This window comes from Falco cherrug, chromosome 2, assembly GCF_023634085.1.
Source record: "Falco cherrug isolate bFalChe1 chromosome 2, bFalChe1.pri, whole genome shotgun sequence".
Classification (NCBI taxonomy): Eukaryota; Metazoa; Chordata; class Aves; order Falconiformes; family Falconidae; genus Falco; species Falco cherrug.
This window is the reverse complement of record NC_073698.1, coordinates 29,250,519-29,274,240: the sequence shown is the minus strand read 5'-3', so window position 1 is coordinate 29,274,240 and position 23,722 is coordinate 29,250,519. Positions and strand designations below refer to the sequence as shown.

The 23,722-nt window shown below is 47.3% G+C and overlaps 1 protein-coding gene across 1 annotated transcript in view; it reads left to right on the top strand.

Annotated features, from left to right (window-relative positions):
- Positions 1 to 549: 549 nt before the first annotated feature.
- Positions 550 to 23,722, top strand: part of FOXO1 (forkhead box O1) — a 66,747-nt gene continuing 43,574 nt past the window's right edge. The window contains exon 1 of the mRNA XM_055702974.1: positions 550 to 1,391. Within this exon, the coding sequence (XP_055558949.1) occupies positions 786 to 1,391 (606 nt within the window). The 5' untranslated portion in view covers positions 550 to 785. The remainder of the gene's footprint in view (positions 1,392 to 23,722) is intronic.

Genomic DNA, 23,722 nt, shown 5'->3' with positions numbered 1-23,722 from the left:
CCCCCCGCGGCGGGCAGGCGGGCGGCAGCGCACAGAGCCGGCGCCGCCGGGCTCTGCTGGGAGCGGGGAGCCGCCCGCAGCCCCACCGTGCACGCTCTCCTAGCCGCCCCCTAACCCCAACCCAGGCGCCCGACGCCCCCCGGGTCGGCAGGCAGCGACCGGGGCGGAGATCCTCCTGGGGGCACGTTCCGTGGCGGTGCCCCGCAGCTCCCCTGCCCCGGCTGCTCCCCGCGCAGCCCGCGGCCGACGGGCGCTCACCCCCCGGCGAGGCGGGGGAGCTCCGGCCCCGCCCAGCCCCTCGGCGGCGCCGGGCCCGGGGCGGCGGGGGGCACGGCCGCCCGCCCGCCGCTGCTCGCCCTCCTCCGCCGCCGGAAAACAAAACCACCCAGAAACAGCACGGGGGCACCGGCACCCTCCTGCCAAACCGGCCCCGCGGCGGGAGGCGGGCGGGCGGCGCGGCGCTACCATTGGCGCGGCGCGGGCCGTCCCTCCCCGCCGGGAGGAGGAGGAGGAGGAGGAGGAGGAAGGCTGGAGGCGGGCCCGCGCGGGGCGGTCGCTCCAGTCGGTGCGCGCCGGGCGGCCGGGTCGCTGCCGTTGCTGCCGCCGCGGAGGGCAGGGAGCCGCCAGCCGGGTAGGGGCAGGGCGGCGGGGCCGGAGCCGCCAGGGGAGTTGGCGGCCGCGCCGTCGAGGCCGCGCCGGTCAGCGGCCGGAGCCTGCATGGGGCGGCGGCGCTGAGCCCAGCCGCCCCGCCGCCGCCGCCGCCGCGCTCCCGCCCCGGCCCCGCCATGGCCGAGGCACCTCAGCTGGTGGACATCGACCCCGACTTCGAGCCGCTGCCGCGGCCCCGCTCCTGCACCTGGCCCCTGCCGCGGCCGGAGTTCAACCCCCCCAGCTCGGCCACCTCCAGCCCGGCGCCGTCGTGCGGCGGGCAGCCCGAGGGGGCGGCCGGTGCCGCGGCCGGTGCCGGTGCCGCCGCCTCGGGAGCGCTCAGCGCCGACTTCATCAGCAACCTCAGCCTGCTGGAGGAGAGCGAGGACTTCGCGCCGCTGCCCCCCGCCGCCGCCCCCCCAGAGGCGGCCGCCTGCCGCTGCGGGGATTTCCCGGCGCCCGAGGCCGGCTGCCGCCTCCACCCGCCGGGACCGCCGCCGGTGCCGCCGGTGCCGCCGCCAGTGGCCGGTCTGTCGCCGGGCCCCGTGGCCGGGCAGCCCCGTAAGAGCAGCTCGTCGCGCCGCAACGCCTGGGGCAACCTGTCCTACGCGGACCTCATCACCAAGGCCATCGAGAGCTCCCCCGAGAAGCGGCTCACCCTCTCCCAGATCTACGAGTGGATGGTCAAGAGCGTCCCCTACTTCAAGGATAAGGGCGACAGCAACAGCTCGGCCGGTTGGAAGGTGAGTGGGGGGTGGCGGGGTCCCCCGTCGGTCGGGGGTCCTGGGAGGCTCGGCTGCGGGCGCCGCACACGCTGCCGTCCGGGCCGGGAGCCGCGGTGCTGCGGGCGGCCGGGCCCGCTCCGTCCCCCGGGCTGCTCGCTGCCCGCCGCGCCGTCTGCAGCGCTCCAGCTCCCTGCCTTGTTTTCTTTTTTTTTTTTTTTTCTTCCTGGAAATTGTACTTTTTTTCACCCTTCCTCGGGGAAAAATCCTAAGGGAAAAAAGCGTTTTCGCCCTCCCCCCGGTGGGGCGCAGGAGGGGCCAGGGCGGCTCTCCGCCTCCCCCCCCCCCCCCCCCCGCCCCGCCGAAAGGAAAAGTTCACGCCGTGTCACGGCGCCGTCCCCGGGAAAACGCGGCGAGAGCGCCGCCGCCTCCTGCGCCCCCCGGGGCGGCCGGCCGGGCTCGGGGTCCAACACCCGCGTCGTGAGGGTGGCTGTCGGGCGCTGGTCCCCGGGGGCTTCCCAGCCCCGGGGCGGGTTGGGGCGGGGGCGTGCCGGCAGCCGGCGCGGCGGGGTTTGCCGTCGGGCGGCGGAGAGGGGACAGAAGCAAACAGGGATGGGGAAAGAGCGGGGGCAGGACAAGGGTTGCAGAAACGGCGTGTGTTTAATGAGTAAGCCGCTGTACTTGGCTCGATGGCTTGGTTAAACTTGGGTTGCGGGAGCGCCTTTCTGCTGCAAAGTGCTGGGACAGCGCTGCCTCCCGCAGCCGTAGCGGGGGCAGCGGCAGCCCGCAGGCGGCGGGGGCAGCGCCCAGCCCCGCGCAGGCTGGAGCCGAGCGCCCGGTGCCGCTCACAGCCGGAGCCAGGCCGTGGGGCCAGCTGCCGCGCCCCGCCCGGGGGGGGCTGCGCGCCGGCTCCCGGGGGGCCCCGTGGGCACCGGGTGGCCCTGGGCCCGGCGTCGCTTGGCGCGGGGCCGGGCGGCCGCGCTGGCTGTCGCCCAGCGTGGTGGGGACAGCGCGGGGCCCGTGGCCCCGTCGCCTCCGTGGCCCCGTCGGGTGGCGAACGCTTCGCTGTGCTGGGGACAAACGCTCCTCCTCGGCCTCCGGGAAGGTGTCACCCACCTGTGCCCCTGCTTGCGGCGGAGGCAGGGCGCCTGGCGCCGTGGCACTGTTGCGTGACAGCGTCGGCGGAATGAGCTTCGGCCGCCTGCGTCAGGCAGAGCCTGGCCGCCCCGCCGGGGGTCGGCGGTGGTAGGGGACTGTCACCCTGTCTGCGCTGCGTCTGACCGCGGTTCAGCGCCGGCCGACTGGGCTCCTCGCTTCGCTTTCTAATATCGGTGTTATTTGCCTTTCCCAAACAAGAAAGCGTCGTCAAACCCTGTGTTTATGTATTTTTAATCGCATCTAGTTAGGAATGTTTGTTACCTTTAAATGTTTGTAAATCTACTTCATTTATTTTTTGGAGGTAAGCGATGTCCTGGTAAGGAAATGCAGATCAATCTTGAACTCATTTTTAACCAAAGGCTTTTGAGGTTTTTTAAAGTAATTTGTTAGTTTTTATCATTGTGTTGGTCTGAAAAATTTAAAGGGTATTTGCCTGAAGACATCTTTCATTAAAACCTTTAATAGTGAAATAATTGATAGCTGACAACTTTTAAATACGGTAACTTGTCACTTGAAGATGCTGGTTCTTTTTTTTTTCCTCCAGTGATATGTTAGTCTCCTTGAAAAAAGCAAGATACATCAAGTGCTTTTTTCAGAATGAGTAGAAGTGACCTAAAAAACACAAACCAACCAAAGTAAAATCAAAGACCTCCCAAATTCAAGCAAGCAAAGAAGCTTTGCTAGCCGTGTGACTTACTAGGTGCTTCCTATTTTATTGCTGCTCTTCCTGTGGTGCTTCAGCAAATACAGAAGCCTCGCACACCTCCCTCTGACAGGCTGAGCTCTTCTGTGCCCACATACCTCCGTTATGACGGGGACAGCAGTTACCAATATGTTTTTTGGCTGTAGTACCCTCTGGTAGGGTGCAGTATGTACCCTGCCACTGCTGGCGGGTAAATACACGTGCTCTCCTACCATAGTTAATAGTTGCTGTGTTCTGCATCAGGCACATGTTGCCCAAATCCCTTCCTTTGGCTGCGTCACTGCCAGGCTGCTCAGAAAGTTACACGCTTACAGGTTTTACCGATTTAGCCAGGTAAGTGCAGTGTTCCTTAAACACACAAGTTTAGTTACTGGCAGCCACAGGGTGTCGATGCTATAACTGATCTGGTTGAGGCACGCAGCCCGTTTGCTCGCTCGTCAGCATTTCTCCATGGCTCGGCTTGAGCAGGGATCGTTTTTATTTTTCGATTTGGGAGCTGTTGGTTTGCTTGTGGTCTGGGGGCCGGGAAGCTGTCGTGGGTGCAGGTGGAGGGCTGGGAGCGCAGCCTGGAGTCAGCCACGGGCCCTGGCACAGGAGAAGCATCACTCCAGCGATGAGCACAGATGAGTGGTGGACTTTCCTGCCGACAGAGAGGGAGCGTGGGTTTGCCTTAGAGCCTGGTACCGACTTAGGGCTGGGAGCACATCGTGCGTGTGTGTTCTGCAGGCTGAGGAAGGAGGGGGTGTTGTTTTTTCCGCCCCCCCCCCCCCCCCATCCCCTACCCCCCCCCCCACATCCACCCCCCCTTTAAACAGAGCTTCGAGACACTTCATCTTGGTGGAGTTTGCATGTTTGTAAGTGCAGCAAGGCACCTTTTTGAAACGATACACAAAATCTATGAAGTACACAAGGAATTAAAAAGAACGTGCACTTTCCGCATAGCGGCAAGGCTGTGTTTCTCACCCAGAAGATGAGGGCTGACTGCTCTAATGCTTGTGGGTATGTACTGCCTGGATCTAGTGTCTGATGCTGAGCTGCTTTTTAGTTTTTCACTGAATAAAGAAGTTCAGCGGTGTCAGCGTTATCTGTTAGGGGCTCAAAATAGCATCCAGGTTCTTCTGAATAAAAACATTCACATAAAAGAGGCTTTTTAAATAAGGGTAGAAGCCAAAGGTAGTAGCATGAAATTGTCAGTGGTGGCTTATTAAAGGAGGTAAAATTGTGCTCAGTTCTACATACAAAGTTTATTCCAGACTTTCTTAGCCCAAACTCTGCTTTATGAACAAAAGCCCTGTTGAACTCTAGGGGAGCAAAGTCCACATGACCCCCCAGGATGCAGCGGCTATCTTGAATGAGGCACTCGAGATACGCTTTGCCAGACCGGTCATGGTGTTGGTTGTGAACGGGTGCCGAGCGGCCAGCAGAGAAACTCAGCGAAAATGGAGTGACTCAGAGAAAGCTGAAGCAAGAACAAGATCTGTTTCAGAGATAACAAAGAAATCGTTGTGGAAGCTGCATGGAAGAACAAAACCTTTCTCCTAGTAGTAGTCAAGTGAAAGCAACATTTTCCCTTACCTGTGCTAGTGCGGGACATAGGGCTTAAGACAGTCTACAGTCCTCCAAGAGCTCTGCCACAGCTGTAGGTAACTCTTCCTTTACTCAAATCTGATAGCTTTTTGGCTAATCATCATGGATAAAATATAAAACATCTCCTGCAGTGCGCGTATTTCATGATGCCTCTGCTTTATGGCAAGATTGTTGAGATTTATCGTAAAGGAGCTACCAGTTAAGCTTCCTTGAATGGTCTCATCCCTTTAGCCTGCTTTTGAAAATGGGTCCAAATCAAACCCTGTGATTTTTCTTAAACAGAAAACAAAGAGTTTTGGTGGCACTCCTCTTGGGGTGGATGTGGTGTTTATTTTTCACAGTGGCAGGTGTTAAGGTCACAAGGGTATTTACACCTCCTCAGCTTCCAGTCTCAAGGAAACCTGATCCCTTGAATTTATTTGTTACCGTTGCCAAAGGAATGAGAATAGGTGATACCTAACTGCAGAAGGATGAATGGGTGTAAGCCTGAAGGCCTGAGGATGAAACGGGTGTGGGCAGGGTGCTTTGGGTGGCCTTCCCATAGGAATACTCTCTGGTCATGACTCTTACTCTGTAGTGGGTTGGTCTTCGTGCAAAATAAATTCTGGGTTGTGGTGTCTTTGATTCAAAAGCTACATGTAGTATGACATGTTTGAAAGACTGAGAAATTAAGATTAATCTTCACATAAGTTGTCCAAATTTTTTGATTTTACGTCAGTGACCAGTTTAAATTGTGACAATTTATACAATTTATTTGAAGTGAAGTGAGTACATCTTTTGAGGTTTTTAGTGCACATTTTTTTCCTACATGGACACAGCACAGCTGAAGATTGCATTGAAGAATTGCTTTGTATTCCCTCAGTGCTGGTAACATACCTGTAGGCATTTACCTCTGTCGTTTTAGATGCTTCCCTAGGTGATTTGCGGACCCCCTAGCATCATGCATCGTGTCATACATACATACATCACACACGTGCATATGCATATGTAAGTATGTATGTTTGGTTTCCTATTTATGGATTATACCAAGTTAAATGCTATTGCAGTCATACCTTTTTATGTGTGACATTAGTAATAGACTCAACAGCTGGAAGCTCCGCTCTGCAGAGATGCCTGCTTTCAGCTGGGGCACACTTGGAGAAACAGCCGGAGCAGTTCCAGCCTCTGCCCACCCTGTGGTGAGCTTTGCTGTTTCATGGCTTGCGTACCTGCTTGCTGCCACTAGAAAGTCATTCGTAGCAGCCTTCGTTGTCTGTCTGTGATTTTTACCAGCTTGCGTTTTGCTTAGTTTCGGGCACGAAAGTTCAGTTGAACCTTTGCAGGTGCAAGGTGCTCTCCTCGCCTGTGCCCGAGTAACTCACAGCAAAGCTGTATCGCAATGCCAGCCCTTAATTCTTTGTTCCTTTTAAACTTATTTTTGCTTCTCCTTTTATGTTTGCCCTTTTGCCCTCAGCCCTTGCTTGAAGGAAAAAGCCCATTCTGACCTCAAACCTGTGCGTTGCTGCCCTGTTTTTGGGGTGGTGTGTGGGCTTCCCTGGCCCTGTCCGACAGGCAGGCTGTGGCCAGGAGGGATGCTCAAGATGCACCTGCTGCCAGTACCTTGTGCTGTCTGGTGCAACGTGTCCCAGCATTCATCAGTGGGTTCGAGCTTCCCACCAGGGCCTTGAAGTATGTGTTGGAAATACTCTTCATTTTCTTTGCCCGTTTCCTATTTGCTGTGACGTCTATTCAGTTACTCCTATGATTATAGGTAAGATTAAACACTGAAACTAAACACCTGAGTGGCTTTGTATGCTGATGTAATGAACTAAATTTTCCTGAAGTGGCTGACTTTAAAGAACTTCAATACAAAACTGAGGTAACTGCTGTCTTTGCCACCATATTCCTTATGACGGCCTCAGTCACTTCCTTAACATCTTGATTTTTGTATCACACGGTTTCACAAGTTGCCAGTGAAATTAGTGGTTTAGGGAATTGGGGCTTTTGCTGCCTGGGATGGAAGGGGGAAGCAGTGTGGTACAAGGCAATAAAGGTGTTTAGGTAAGGTATGTGAAGGGTTTGGGTTTTTTTTAGTACAATGATCAACAGTAAAATAGGCACAGTTTTTGGTGTTTTAGGTTTTTTGTAAGACTCCAGAAATTATGTACTTCTGAGATGTCTGTTTAGACTTTTTTTCTGTTTCCAAAGCATACTACTACCTAAATATATGCTCCTCTGTTTACACAACTGGTGAGTATTTTGTGAAATGAGTGCTTGGCTTTTGGAACAAAAATGCTGATACATTTTGTAGCCACAGATTTGTGAAATATGTAGGGCTGCGGCTACAGAGATTCAGCATTCAGCCCTTTCTGTTTTGGGAGAAAGTTTGCGTATGAAGCAAAGATTTCAAATGGCACGGGTTTTATAACCTTGAGTAATGAATACTGAAGTAAGACATAGTGAAGGCACTTGGTTAATAGTTTATTGTTTTCCTCTTTCAGAAATACATGAAAGATGGAGATATTTACTTAATTGTCAATTACCATGAAGAAGGAACTTCAGATTCACTGACACTGTCTGCAGATAGTCGTAGTTAAGCATATGGTAGTGCATACTAATATTTTAATGAATTTTGTAGCATTTTGTTTGTAAGTCTGGTTGCCAAGAAGGGTTTTAAATATTGGGGAAACATTTCTGTTCGCGGTGATGGGCTGTATTTCAGAAATGAAGTGCACTGGGAAGAGTCACGTTTTGAAGAGCAGCATCTCTGCTGCTCCATAAAGAGCTTCAGCATGAATTAAATCAATCTCCTGAGGACAAGCGCTATTCACATTTAGGTATTATTTCTAAATATACTTAGTAAAAGTTATTCACGTGTGTTCATCAGACAAAGGTACTTCTTTCCTGTACTGTAGTTTGTGATATGCAGATGTCTTAAGTTAGTTGTGCAGCAGCTGTATCGTGGGGTTTCTTGGTAGGTCTCCACTCCTAATGGAGGAGGTGGAGGAGTAAAAAGAACAAAGCCAGCTGCTTTTGCTGGATTGATGATTATCTGTTAAGAACTTCTTTAGACCTCGTGCTGGATTTCGATAGTGGATACTGATCTTTACCAGATCACTTAAAATAATACTTCAGGAGGCAAATGTATTTAGTTTTGAAGCACTTCTGCAGGAAATGCTAAAGGTTTAGCAATGCTTTGTTTTGTAGTACATGGGACCAGAAGTGGCTAGGTTTAAAAAGGTAGCCACTGAAAACCTCCTGTGACTCTGCAAGCTGCTGCATCAGTCAGAGATGTGAAGTTTGCTGGAGGAGCAGAGGGCAGTGCTCCATTTGCTCAGACAACTTTCTGTTGTTAAAGGCATCTTGCATCGCTGCACGGTATCAATGACGCTATAGTTCTGTTTGAAAATACGTCTTATTCTAGAGCTAATTAAACTTAAAGGTACAAGTCTTCTCTTGTTCTAGTCTTAGAAACCTAATTTTTGGGAATGCTAGGAATCTATGCAGCTGGAAGCTCATTCAGTCCTGTCGCTGCTTCAAGCCAGTGCGCCAGGGATGGCTGTGATTGCATTTCTGAGCAGCCCATGTTTCCCCATGTGCTTCGCTGCTGTGTGCAGCCCAGGCTCGTGTTGGTGTGAGTGTGCAGGGCTCCTTTTTAGTTTTGTCAAGGCTGTTCTTGTTGCCTAAGTCTAAGGGGTGTAAATTCTGGGGCCTGGCACGTACGTACTGGGTATGCGTGGGGCATGGTCTCTAAATAGTACATATTCAGATTTAAGTTTGGAGTGATGGCCAAAAAAACGCTTGCAAACAGAGGTGCCCTTAACCCATAGTATTTGCTGAGTAAATTATATCTCCTAACCATGCTTTGTAATATGTAAGACCTCTTATTTAATTAACTTTTTTTTTTAATATTTATTACTCAGAGGCCACTTCCTACCTGGTGTCCATGTTCTCCTGCGCCAGGATGTGAAATGATGAAATATGCTGCTCTCTGCTTCTTGCATGTGGGTGCCTCCCTCTAAAAATGTTAGAGACACCCCTCTTTTAATTTAGTTAGTGCCAGAACGAAATTTTTACCATGCGCAGAAATCAGGAAATTAAAAACTTCTAACGAAACGAACAGTGTGTGTACATGAAGGAGCCATACGTGTGAGCAGCCTTTGTGCTGTCCTTGGAAACTGTAGTTTTGGGGAAAGTTGAAGGTCCATAAAGGCAGAAGATGCGGGGCAAAAGGGGGGCCACTTGCTGGTGAGGCTGATCTGTGGCTGGGTACCTGAGCAGCCGGGGCAGTGCTGCCTTGCTCTGCTGTCCGTGTTGCAGAGCAGAAGGGTAGCAAGCGAGCAAAACCGCTGTATCTGGGAGGGCCCTACACCACTGATGGCCACCTGGAGCTGGTCTTGGCTCCCTGCGCTGGAGCTGGCGGTGTGTAGATGGGCAGCGGCTGCGATGAGCAGGCTGTGTCCCTGGCTGCCCTGCTGCCCTTCTTGCTGGCAGGTCCACCTGGGGAATCCCTGTTGTTGCTGATGGTCTCTGCTTTAATGCTGCAGTGATATGTGCCTCCTGGCATAGGCAGAACTTGTGGCTCTTTTGTCTATATGCTGACCTATTTAAATCTATACAATTTATCTCAAGTTTTATTTGTTTTCCTGTTTTGTTTTGGTTTTCCTCCTCTTATTTTTCTTTTTTGGCAGTTACCGCGAGCAGGCAGCAGAGGGTCTTTGATTTTGCTTTTATTGGGAAGGGGAGCTCCAGGGCGTTGGAATATGGACATATATTTTGCAGGAGAAAAACAAAGTGCAAAGTGCATGCTTTTTTCTCTTTCCTGAGTAAGTGCTATACGCATAGTTCAGAATATGGACCCAGTTGTCAGAATACTGTTGGCAGTGTCACTTGCAATGAGAAGGTAGCAACTTCTTCAGTTTTCTTATGCTTAACTCCAGAAACTGTGACGTGGGTGGAGTTTCACTTACCCGTCACTGACTTTTCAAACTACGCAGTTAGATAAGACTGAGGCAACTTGCTGTAAATGTGGTGACTTGTTAGACCGCATTTATTGTGCAAATGAGCTTACATCCTGCAAGATCAGCAGAAATGCTTAATGTTTGCCTCGATGGAAATTAATTAAAATTTGGCGACTGAAATTAAAGGAATGGGTTTGTTGTCCGTTGTGTTATATGAAGCAGCCTTTTGGTTCCCACAGTGGGAATTAGTGCAATTGCAAATGTGTTTTGGCATATGTGAGTTTCAAGTCCGAGCCATTGCTAAGTTCTGGCATCTGTAGCCTTCTCAGATTCAGACTAAACTTGTTTCACTTCTGCTGCTGCCCTTTAATACATGTTAAATGTATTTGAAGCTGCTAACAGGAGTAAGGATACCAACAATCCAAAAATACACTGTGGTGGTGGAGGCTGATTTGCTTGTAGCTTGCATTTGCTTAAAACTGATTCAAGTTAATATGCTAATTTGAATGTAGTTGTTAGAATAATAATAATAAAAAAGTACCTGTGCCATACGTATCTTGGATATATATCTGGATTTAAATTTTGATTGCCAAAAGCATACTTACAGACTGAGAGATCTTTAGTGTTTGCCCACTAAATTATATCTTACAGTGATGCTTTGCGGTACATAAAACCTCCTAATTAGATATTCAAAAAATGAAGATGCTGTTATTCAGAGATGCTTCATAGGAGGCCTCCGCAGTTCTCCCCTGTCAGGATGTGAAAGGATTATGGGCTCTGTGCTCCCGCTTGCTGTTAACGTGTTGATTTTTCTTTCCAAAAATACTCTCTTTTAAATGTGAAACTTCAAATTAAATGTAATTATTTGCAACCCCCACAACACCTTCTCCCAGAAAACCTGGCTCTTGAAGGCACTCTGGTGGTGCACTGAGGGAAGAGGGATTATTCCTGATGTTGTCCCCCCTCTGGAAATACGGAATTAGTAGGTATCATTTGTAATCGTTTGGTTAGTCCCCCTCTTCTTTCCTTGCCCCTTTGCACCGTCCCCAGCAGGACTGCCCTGTGCGGCTCCAGAGTGCCGCCAGGCCAGGTCCAGGGGCGGCTCCTGGCTGCCCTTCACAGCAGTCCCCTCAGATGCAAACATGGGAAGGCACGAAGAAGAGGTGCGGAGGTGTGAGCAGAAGGCTTTTGGGGGAAGCCTGGAGCCTGGCTTCTGCCCCTGCACTGGCAAGGTGCTGCTGTGCAGAGGTCCCTGGGTGTTAGAGCCGTGACCTGGCGCTGAGCCCGCTGAAGTGCCGCGGTCTGTTGGGCTGCTCTTGGGTACCTCTCTGTTTTCTGCTCGGGTGTGAAGAGGAGGTCAGGGAAGGGAATCGCATTTCCTCTCAGCAGTTACAGGGAGAAGTCTGTAGTGATTCACCACACAGGTTCCTCACGACTTACGGTACATCCCTTGGCCTCTCCGGAGGATGCCGTGCTGTGCTGTTACTCCTCAGTAAGGTCTTCCAATGTCTCTGGAGGTTCAGGTGAGGAAAGCAATGCTTGTGCTAAAATGAAAGATTCGTGATGTAAGTGTTCTAAGAGAAATGTTTATTGATTAGGTTCATTACTACTACTACTACTATTCTTTTTGTTTTTTAAATGAGCTTTGTGGTGATGTTAAGGTAGGTTAAGTTGACAGAGCCAGCTCTGGCCCAGGGTTTGCAGTTGCTGTTTGCCTGTCGCCGCTGCTCCGCTTGTCCTACTTCAGCCCTGCCTCTCTGAGCTGAGTTCTGCGCAGCTGACGGATCTGCAGCTCAAACCAGAAGCTGCTTGAAATTAAGGGTGAGGATACAGCCACACGTGTGATCTGATCAAATTATGTTACATAATGCAAACGTAAAGGAAAATGCACTACATATTTTTATCTAGCTAGATATATTTGGATCTTGATTAATATTTAGAAATCCATAGTGGAGGAAGCAAAACCAGAAGATGGTGTATTATTTTTTTTTAAGATGTGAAACCCCAGAGTGTGACTGCATGTTTAACTCAGAGCAGCTTCACTTTTTCATACTTGTTACAGTATCTTGGCCCTGCCATCCTTGGGATGGCATTAAATAGGCAGAGCTGGAAGGCACTTCTGCATTTTAAATGCAGGTGGCACCATGCTTGGAAACCTCAGAGACGGATGGAGTGGGCTGAACCAGGAGCCTTCTCTTTCAGCTCAAGTTGAGGGATTAATTTTTTTTGCCTTACTTTCCCTTTTTCCTTGACAAATATACACAGCCTCCAAGTAAAACTGCGTGTCAGATCTTTACGGCTGAGGGTTTGCCTTTGCTACAAGAGCTGAGAGTCTCTCCCAACATTGTGTGAGCATATATATTCTAGCCGGTGGGGTACTGATGCTGGTCTAGGGTCTGGTCCCTGGTGGTGTTGGTTTATTGGGCCCTTATCCACAAATGTAGTAAGTCCAGTAAATGCCTTCTTGAAATAAAAAGGAGGACGGGAGTTTAAAGCAGTGTTTTAAAATGCAGCCTGTTGCAATTGATTTTGGGAAAATAAAAAGATGCTATCTTGATGCAGAGTTTTCCATGCTCGTTAGGAAACTTGAGTCACTCTTGAATAATCCAGTTTGTTCAGTCTTTGAAAACCTGATACTGCACTCTTGCCTATTTCTTCTTTACAGTTCTGTGGCAATGACATAGTAGTAGGTATTAAAAGGAGCAACCATAATCTTCTCTGCTTGCAGTCCAAGCCAACACTAGTCATTCCCTGATGCTATGAAGTCATCCGTTGCTTTGAGGTTTCTAACTAAGACTTTGCTCCAAATGTCTGCTCTGGGTGAGCAGTAGTGGCATTAGTGGGGGATTCCTGGTGCCCTCCCGCTGCCGCTGACCCCTCTTCAGACCATCGTCTTGTTGCTGAGGGGACCGGTTCTGCAAAGTCCACCCCATTCTTTGACAGTGATCCCTCCTTCCCCCTTCTGGAGCTCTGGAACAAAAATGAAGATGTAAATGGATTTGCAATGATTGCACAACCTGATTATGCAACGAGGCTGACGTGGTAGCGTATACATATGTAGAAAACGCCTTTTTGAAGAGGTGACATTAAGCGCAGTTTCACCACCTTCTCCCCAAAGATGAGGGCAACTGCATTTCTGGCTTCACCCCCTGGATGGTTAAGCTGCATATTAAAGCGCACCAAATACTCGGCTTCTGTTGACTGAGGATTATTGTCGATGGAGCAAAAAAATAAATTGGTTCCTGTGGACTGTTTATTTAGGAAGGAGTTTTTTAGCTTGAGGCCCAGAGTCCAGGTAATTAACATTACAGTAGTCAGTCTTGGGGCAGTGTCCCACACTGTAGTGAGTTTTTGTACTGTCAGCATCATCTGAGCCTTCTAAATGTGTGTTTTGTTTCTTTTTTTCAAATGAGTGGTGGAGTTTCAGTTAGAGGCAGTTCCTTGCAGCGGGGAGCCCCATTTTTTACTTCCTGCGGGTTTTAATTTCTCTAGAAGAAGATGCGCAGCACTGCCAACTCCTGTCTTTTGTGTGAAGGGGGATACTGATGGCATGGTGCTCTAACTGTGTTTTTGGAGTGGGCTGGTTTGCAAGGCTGCCTTGACACCGAATGAGACGGAGGCATTTGTTCCATTGCTTCGCTGGCGAGTTACCCTGTGTGTCACACGGGCTGGTGGGCAGCTCTGCCCTGGGAGCCTGGAGCAGGACCGCAGCTGAGCAGAGGTGGGATACCCCTCACCACATTCATTCACCCCCTCAGGGGTGTCTGCTGGCTACCTGTGTCCTCCGTGGAGCTGTGAGGGAGCTGTGGGGCTGCAGCTGGGGCTGGGGTTGGCTCCCATAGTGGGCGGTAGCAAGTAGCTTCTTGCAGATGTCTTGGAGGTAATTGCTGATGCCTTGGGGCAGAGAATAGGCTTCCTGAGGTCCCTTCTGTGTCTTCAACTCAGCGGATTCACATTCAGCTACTGGCCTTGTGGGAAGTTGTTCTCCCAGCTAAGATGTGCAGTGTCTAGAAACTTGACTCTATCCCATCTTGCCAGAAATGGCAGGTGGCGGTGTTAGTGTGATGTGCTGCGGCTCTTGGCCTGGCTTTGGCTGGTACTTTTTCACTTCTGTGTGGGAAAATAAACCTTTTTGTCCCTCAGTTGCTTCCCTTCTTGCTTCTGTATTAATTCCTGGTAGGTAGAACAAAGAAACTATGGTACCTTCACACATAATGCTTACTGCCGATTGAAAGAAGGATTCTGCAAACTAAGCAAGTAGACTGACCTGACAACTCCTCATGACAACTGCCTCGTTTAAGTTAACGTTCAGAATATTTTTATCCTAGTCTTCTCCTTAGAGGCTAATAGAGTGCTGCTAGAGTAATTTTCAGATGAATCATGCCATCTGCCATGCGTGCTTTGCTGTTTCAGCAGTAGGGGAGGAGAGGGAATATATATACATACAGTGGTCTGAAACAGTATGTTTGCATTCACTGTAATACTAATTTAAGTTTCAGAGCTGCTGCCTCCCCCTCCCCAGCAAGCATTTTATGTTTCTTGCTTTGGTTATTAGTTTAACATGCGGCTCCAGCACTGATACTGCTCCGTTGGATGATCAGTGCCAAACTTTGCAGAGACTCACAAGGCACAGGGCATGCTTGATCTGGCCCGCTAGTGAGTGGAAGCGGACCACTGCAAAGTCCTTTTTTGAAAACACAGTTCAAAGTTGACCTTTGGGACTGCCAAACTGAGCCAGCTGTTATTTGCACCCACACCCCCCCTAAAAATATATATAAAAAAGTAATTAAAAAGTTGTAGACAAATGAAACTGGAGCAGGCAGTCTGGCAGTATAGAGGGAAAGGTCACTTGTGGAATGGGTTCTGTAGGGCTGATGTTCAAGACTTGCTCTTCCAGGAGCTTTCCTGAGCCAGGGGAGGAGTGTCCTCCAGCTGTCTTACGTATGGGAAAGAGCAAACTGGCATTTGAAACCAAAAATGCATAATCACAGTGGAGCGTTGGATGTGTCGTTTCCCATCTTGTGTTTTGTCCAGAAGCAATTATTTGGGAGGCCAGCCAATCTGTTAGTAAGGTTCATGGGTTTGGAGAGGGCTGGAATCATAATTTCAAGGAGTTTGTACTTCAACCCTATCCCATCTTTGAGAACAGGCTATGATATTAGATAGTGCTTTAATTATTACCAGGCAGAGTGAATTCTTCTGTTCTAATATATTAAAAATCTTCCCTTGCTGCCTGTCCAAAGGATCTAATTTTCTTATAAACTGATTTGGCTGGTGAACTGTTGTACGAGAAAGTACTAATAGATTTTGTGCTTTGTTCATGTCTTTAAGCTTTTTACAAGAATTTTATCTCACGTGCTTGGTTTTAGTGCCCTGACAAATCATATTTGAAGAAATTGAGAGCAGAATATTGAAGTGCGGAGCAATGAAAGTGTTTGCCTCCCTGTGCGTGCATTTCACCCGCGCCCCTCAAGGGAATGATATATTTGGTAAACTCCAGAATTACATGAGGTCAGTTGAAGGCCTGAGCAATAGCATGCTCTCTTTTTCACACAAGACAAATGATTTTTAAATGCCAGGAATTAAAAACAAAGATTGCTTGCCTATGGAGAGGAGTTGTTGCACCAGATATCGAGCTGACATGCAGGCAGATTTCTGCTACCCTTAGACGAGGGTTAGTTTATGCCCTGAAGCAAATGGGTTATTAACTGTTGTAATTTTATTTTAGCATGTTTAACAACAGATACTGTTGTTTATAAACCCCATTTAATCCCTTTTTAATCACTGCAAGTTATTTTCCAGTAGTTATCCTGCAGCCATGGGTTCCAATGGTTAGTTATTTACTGAGTAATACATAGCATTTGTCTGTCTGTGTATAAGTCATTCTTTAATGCTTTGGATTGGAGTTTAGAAGCTAAAAGAAAAGGAGGAAAAAACCCAGACTTGCGCCTCTTCCTTCGTTGCTGCCTTCTCCTCCCTTTTCATTCCCCAACTCTTCAAATACCTGTCGCAGCCCCTTCTTTTTGCTGTTTACTCTTTGGGCTCCATCTGCTGCATCTTCATTTCTCTTCACTTTTTGCTGGCTGCTGCCGTTGCTGATGTGAAGCACCAGCGGGGTAATCCTAGTGGATATTTATTAGCTTGGGCTTTGCTCTGCACCTCAAGGCATTTATTGATAAATAAGGGCCTTGTATTATGGGATGTATAACCACGAGCATGTGATTGCCCTCTGCGTTGGATTTGAGGATGTAGGAAACAGTGGTGGCATCAGTGGCGTCATGATGCTCTTAAAGGAGGCAGTGCTTTCTTAGAGCCAAGGGTACTGTGGGGGGAAGGCTGGCAAGCAGGAGGTTCTTTGTGTGTGAAATCAAAGCTGTCAACTTCAAAACTATATAGCTGAGAAGAAATACTTGAACTTTTAAAGAAGATTTTTAAATTTTAAAGAATCTTTTAAAGAAGAACTTTTAAAGAAGTATCTACTGGCTATCTGTGTCCTCCGTGGACCTGTGAGTGAGCTGGGGGGCTGGGGCTGGCTCCCTCGGCGGGTGGTATTACCAAGTAGCTTTGTGTTAGAACTCACTGCCTGTAATATAGGTCTGTGGTCACTTCTGCACTCCTTTCCATTTAGCATTCCTATGTGAAATCTGAGGTAAAAAACCCCCAAGAATCTAAATCTAACAGCAGTGTCTTGCTAAGTCATCTAGTTGGGGATGGAAATTAAATTTTGCTCTTTCCATCTCTATAATGGCTTCCCCTTTCAATCTTTTTTGAATGCAAGAGCATCATTGGCGGGTGTAGAGAATGGGCACCAGGGGAGGTGGAGGGCTGAGTAGCTCTCCCAAGTGAGAGGGAGATGGAAGCTGTTGGAGCTGGAGAGGTCAGTGGGAGGGGAGGAAAAGAATAATCCACCATAGTTTTTGGCATCATTGCTTGATCTTTTCCCCGTGTTTCCTATCTGCTCCTGGGGCGAGAGCTGGTATTTGCTGTTTTTTTCACTGCCAGCCAACTGCTGCACCACGCAGCACAGATACCCAAGAGACAAACTGGTGCTGCAGCCTGTCCTTTGGAAACCAGGCTAAAGCAAAAATGCACCAAATACCTTAATTTTCAAGTTACAATCCAAGTTGAGACAGAGATAAGAAATGTTTGCGCCAAAAATCACTTGCCAGGTTAGGTGTCTTTAGTGAGGCACATTGTGCAAAGGTAGGAGCAAATGATGCATGCACAAAATACTGCTCACACCAAGGTCTTCAAGCTTTTTATGTTAGCCCATCTGTGACCCAAGGGAGTGCTGTGGCTGTGGAGATTTCTTCTGAGGTAGAAGTTTCCAAGCTGCTCCAGTTGTTCTGCTGAACAACAGGGTTTAGTAACACACCAGCTGAATGTGCAGCTGTGGCTCAGGGAGGCGTTTCATTTTCGCGAGCCAGTTCTCGGGGCGGCATTGCTGCGGTGGCCCAGCAGCCGATGTCCCTGCCCGATAGCAGTGTGCAAGGCTGGGGATGCGGGCTTTGCTGTGCTGTCCTCTAAACTTTTGGGATGACTAACTGTCTCTTTTCCTCGCTGGAGGTCAAGGAAACTGGGAATCAGAATTTTGCTCTTCCGGCCTGTGTATGTTTGGATACGTGTGGATGTCCCACCTGCTCAGAAAGAGGGGTGGAGAGCCTCAAGCCTTTGCAGGTTTGTTGCTCAGTTCTGACCACTGTGCTGGGACCTTTCAGCATCTTTCGAATATCTGCCCTCTCCATGCCAGCCGCTGGGATGCAATGCTGCCTTGCATGTGGGGTTAATTTTGTGCTGTCAAGTGTGTGTCTGAAATGGAGGTGCATATATATGGATATAAGCTGCTTTCTAACACAGCGTGAAAGATGAAGAACGAGAATGAGACAGCTATAACATTTATGTCTTTCTGAGTGTAGGAGCTTTGCCTCTTGGCTCTGATTAAGCCAGTGTTTAGGCCATGAACTTTTTTTTTCTTTTAACGCTGGGAGATGTGCTATTACAAGAGATTTTGCCATTGGGGCCGGATGGCAAAAAGCAAATACCTGACTGACTTGAAATAATTTGATTAGTCTGTCTTTTGCTGGGAGAATCCCTTGCTCAGGCCTATCCCAGGGATAAATGAATCATGCGGAGGAGAAATTGAAATTGCCAACCAAGGCTTTAAGTTTGTTGCTGTTAAGTGACTGTTAAATGAGCTTTGCTGTAGGAAATGTGCCTTTTCCTAGAAACATCTTTAACACAGTCTGAATTATACTGAAATATGAATTTCCCTTCCAAATTTAAGGGAAAAAGATAATCAGAGGGCAGAATACGCTTTTATTGTCAGAAGCTTCAGACTGGGTTTCCTGCTTGTGCTGCTGATTTGCTAAAGTACCGCTTAACACCGAGTTTTATTGCATGAGGAATAGAGATAGAGCAGCAAAACCTATCAGTACTGCCCTGCATATTCCCTCTCCCCATTAACACCTTTTTCCCTCTGCAGTGTAAATCTTGGGTTAATGTTCACATAGGTAGCACCAGTAAGAAAAGTTGACCTTGATTACCATTTAAAATTGGAGTTTTCATCTTGTGCTGGCAACCTAAAGATCATGTGTTTAACTGCTGATGGGAACCGGTCCCAGTGAGGTTCTGAGGTTCCTCTGTAGCGTCGAAGCTTCAAAGAAGGAAATAGAGGTTTCTTCTTTGTCCCTGACCAATTAGCTGGTGTGTAGACCACAGTCCTCTTCTGAACTCTGTATGACAGTTGCCTGAAGTTAGAAAGCCTAATAGTTGCCTTTAGTTAAGCCTAGTGGTTCGTTCCTCTCTGTGCTTTGACTTTTGTGATTCAAAGTGCCTCTTGGTGTTGCAAGGAAAGCCCTTGGGTAACAGGAGAAGGGAAAGAAGACTGCTAGATATGAAGAGAGTTACGTAGTCCACTTTTAGCTTGGGAGGCTGGTCTGTTTGGGATTGGTAGTCAGTAAAGGACAGTAGGTTCCTGCCCTAACTGTTTGCAAGCAGAAACTTCATCAAGCATGGTGAATGACTCCCTAGAAAGGAGGCAGCCCTTGTGAACATCCCCAGAGGTCTTTTTTTTGGCTCAAATTGGTGCACCCATCAGTTTAGGGAAAAGGCCAAGGGACTGTTTCAAATGTTGACAAAATAACCTCATCAAATTCAAGGTTGTAGTGCTGAGTGTGTGAGGCTAAGATGGTATCTCAGACCACGTTGTTTCCAGCTCAAGTGAAGACTGTGTATTTTGGCTCCTTGGGGAACTGGCCGGATTTACCCTGTTGTGCTGATCTTGAGAGTTCAGGAACTTCCAGGTTTTTCTCTGTATTGGCTGTATTTTGGCAAACTGATTTGGAAACCAGGCTCTGGGCATCTTCTTGTCCATACCACAGTGGCCACTGAAGGACTAGGAAGAAGGTTCTCTAAGAAGGCTAAAAAAAGAAAGAATCTCCTAGTCTGTAGAGAAGTCACAGGCGTCACACGCAGTAGCAACAGTCTGTTCCTCCAAGGAGGTGGAAGGGTGACGGTCCTAACATGGGGTTTAACCAGTGCCTGACTGGGAATTCTTAACTCTGGTCTCTTGAAAGTCTGAGCAGAACCACACAATTCATGCATAGTATAGGTGGTTTTTTTCAGTCAAATAGTGTAACTTCCATCCATATGCAGTCGGAGAGGGTTCTCTCCCTTTTCCATTTTGTAAGCAGGAGCAGGGACACAGGGCAGTATGCTGCGCGTCCTGCTTGCGTATGATGAAATATGGTCTTGGAGCCAGAGGTGGCTGTGACGCCCGTCAGTCCTCAGGCTTGCCCACTCTCAGGACAGACCTAAGAAATATCTGAATTGCAAGTTGTTTTGTGCTTCCTAGAAAGTCTGCAAAGGCTGGATGATTTAGATACAGGGACAAAGGCTATAACATGCCGGTAACCTCAGCGGGTTGCAGAGAAATTTCCTCATATCTGGGAGCAGTAGGGTTTTGAAAATCAAAGCAAACAAATGTGTTTTGGTTGTGGTGTTTATAAGAAAAGGTGAGAGAGGAAATGAGAAGACTTTGAAATGTGAGTTAAATTGTGAGTGCCATGAGTTGTGTTTTTCTCTGTTTTTGCTTTGTAAATTACTGCTTTCTCTTGCTGAGGCTTAGTAAGGAAAGTTTTACTTTCTAAAGAGAAGATAAATTGTGTCATAAAAGAGAAGGAATGTCTTAAAGGTATGTAATCTGCTATGTAACGGAAGGATTTGTTATGGAGAAAACCTGCAAAAGTAAGACTGTATAGGTTTTTCCTATTTAAAAAAAGTCTTCACCTGGAAGCATGAACTCTTCAACAGCATTGTTAATACGGGTGAGAATTAAAGAAAAAGATACAGAATTAAATGAGTGTTGTAAACAAGCTGCAATTAATAAGGAAGGTAACTTGCTATGAATTGTATTTAAGAAAATGGCTATTCCCATGCAGAAAATTAAAATAATAAAGAGATTTAAAAGAAGGCCTTGTGCAATTCAAAGCTTGTGTGCTTTTTCCAAATTTGTTGTCCAGTATGAGGTATAATGTCTGTCTGCAAGTCTTGTCTTCAGACACATGTATGATTTTCCATGATCTTTGGGTCAGAGGGAAGAGCTTTTTTTGCTCTTACTGGTATATGACAGGAAAGAGCAGACTTTTGCTTTCTGAAGCAGTGTTGTGCAATGTCATTGAGCAGATCTGTTTGCATCACAAGCCAAAATGGAAATAAATAATAATTAAAAAAACAATCCATAAGCTTAAAATAACAATCCAGAAGCTTAAAATGAACTATTCTTCCTGCATTTTTAAGGGTTGAAATCCAGAGTGTGAAAGGGATTAAAAAATTCTGAATGTTTCTGTGGGATATTTATAAATCCCATTTTTTTACCATTCCAAATGCTGGGTGCTTGTGCTTCCCTGTAGTGTTGTCATCAAAATTGTTTTGATTTGTAATGCTTTTTGAAGTGTAGCCCTGATGTGAAATGTGGCCCCCAAATTATGGAAACTTTACTCAGTTTAGAAAAAACCTTTAATGAGTCACAAGGCAGTAATGAATCCAGCTTCTGTGCTCATCACTGTAATATTCATTATTATGGCTAACTGTCGTAAAACAACACAAAAAAAAAAAGAAAAAAAAGAAAAAAAAAAAAGAGAAGGTTTAGTTCAAGAGTTAAGTAGCCCTGCTTGGGATCTCCTGTTTTGCTCCTGGTGGGTAGCAACTTGCTGACAGGTCTAAGGTCTGTTGCGGACCTGGTGGTCTCCCTGAAGGACGTTGCTTAGGAGGGGCTGAAGGGTGCTGTGGAGTTTGGGGGCTGTGTACTGGGGGCTTGCAGTATTTGGGGGCTGCGAAATACAAAGGACTGAAGGTAGCTAAGTTGAAAAGGGGGTGCAGATCATGGCGTTGGGGTTATGCCAATGGGAAGCTGTGTGGGACACAGCAGGTGTGGGGTGGGTAAATCTGCAGGAAGCCATGGCAAGGCTTGTTGTGCTTGCATAGCTTTAGTGTGTCAACCTTCCACGTGCCAGTATTTTCACTTATTTTGACATGTATTTTTATTGAGGACAGCTGACAGGAGCAACTGCAAGTAAAGGCAACCCTGACTGTATCAGGAAACTCCACAGAAGGTGGTTCCTTCTATAGCCTAGTTCCAGCCTATAGCCTAGGGCGGCCCCAGAGGAGCAGGGTTTCAGTGTCCTCGCTGGCGGTGGTGGGACAGCTGAGAAGGAGCATGGGGCAAAGGAGAGGACTGGCGCTGCGTGGGGGCTGGTGGTGGAACCTGGAGCTGAATCTGGGACCATGAGTCAAAGTCCCATGACTCCATTGCAAGACCATTAGTCCTTTTAAGTAGCTGCCAAGAATTAGGGCTGATGGATAGCACCAGAACAGAACTCAAATTATTTGGGGTTTTTCAGCTAGAAAGCAGCATGGGGTGGAAACCAACACTGCAGTGTGTTTCACAGGCAAACTTTGGCACCGTCAAACATGCACGGGAAGAAAAAATCTGGCTGGCTGCAATTGTAGCTTTTGAGTCCTGGCCACTGTTACCGAAAGGATCTTGAGGCTTTAAAGGTCATGATGAATATGAGTTACCAAAGCGTGCGTAAGAAGCTGCAGAAAGGATATGCAAGAAATAGAAATTGTTCATTTGTACATTTAAACTGTGGGTTTAAAAAGCTTGCAGTCAAGAGACACCACTTTAAAACGCAACTTAGTACTTTTATCTGCATGTTTGGTACAGTATTAGACTTTTGGTCACAAATGACTTGGTAGTTATTGATTGCCGGTTTATTAGGAGTAGAACCCTGGGAATTAGCATTTGCTTTTCATACTCCAGTCTAAAGTACTAGTTTACAGTTTGTTATTCTACATACAATGCAGAAAAATGTCTGGGTTTTTTACTACAGCGAAATATTGGAGAAATTTCCTATTCTCAGTACGTGTTATTTTAATTCAAATAATTCTGCATTCTTTGTATGTCTATGTCAATTACTGTATGTGTCAAATATGCGGAGTCATGGAGCTTGCAATTCTTTCAGACAGATACTTCCCCTGGAAACACTCAGGGCTGTCTTTGTGATGTTCACCCCAGATTTTTCCTTTTGCAGTTTGGTCAAATACAGTCTATTTGTGTTTTCTGCTATTTCAGGTATTTTTATTTCTTTTTAAAAAATATATGCTACTTAGGACTTTTATATAAAATTTTCTTATGCGTTTTTCTATTCTACTTTTTTGCTTTATTATTCTGTTGTTTTAAGTGTTCTAGGTATGTAGGCCACTCAGTGTGTGCTTATAAAAATATATGCGCTCCAAATCTGAGCTTGAAATAGCCATCTTAATTGGTCTGTGCTTTTATTCTAAGTCCGTAAAATAATGGTGCTTATTTTCTTCTACTTGTTACAGTTCTTTTAGCTTGCAAATTGTGTAAGGACTGATTGCACCTTGCTTGCAATGCTCCTGCTATTATGTATTTCTGTGTTAGGTAAAGGATGAGTATTTTGGGGATGCTGGGGTTTCATCTGTCTCCTAATACTTTTCGGTGGGACATCTTGTGTGGTTTGTATGTAGCGTTTGGGTAGGCCTGCCAGAAGTAGGTCACTGTTTTCTTAGTGCAATGCACAAAGCAAGAGATAGCACCTTTACTCTAGAGTTCACAGCCAGAGGTCCCGAGTGTGCAAACGCACGACTGAGCGGTTGTGAGCATGTTGTGAGCACTGGAACCTGGTTAAAGACAGCTCCTGGGGAGCAAAAGTGCAGGGGAGGTGAGAGCCTAGACCTTTACCTCAGCTCAGGCAACCCGTTGTTTACAGGAGCAGAGTGGTGGAATCACTTTGGCAAAGAGGCTATTTGTCACAAATTTCATATTCTTTGGCAGTTTCTGCAGTATTTTTTCTTCTGTATTTTTTCCTAAGGTATTGTTTTTGCAGACCATATTGAAAACATGCTTCTTTTTCTTTTCTAATTTGATTGTAATAAGGGCTTTGTTAATCAAAAATAAGTGCACTAAGGCAGAATGACTTGGTTATTTTTACATTTTCCTGTTTAAAAAAAAAAAAAAGCCTCAGTAAGTGAGCCACAATGAGCCGTGATGTATTTCCTCCATCAGGATGGAAAATAAGCCATTTATTATTTCAGCTCTGACTCACAGTGAACCTGCTGACACTGAGACATTTTTATAATCATAAGGAACAGGTTAGGGCAGTAACTTGGACGCCAGGCTGGGGATTACCTACTTATTACAGTGTTTTACAACCTAGATGCTTTAGGTTTTCTGGCAGAATGTCCTAAACCTCACACCAAACACCATGTTGTTATTGTACAATTACTGCTTGCAGGTTTTGCTGTAGGTGGTGCCAGCTAGACAGATGCCTTCATTATAATTACTGTTTTTACTATATATAAAGATTTAATCCCTTTAATCCATGTAAATTTTACTGCTCTTGAAAGTGACACTAATAGTTATACTTCTTGCCCTTCCT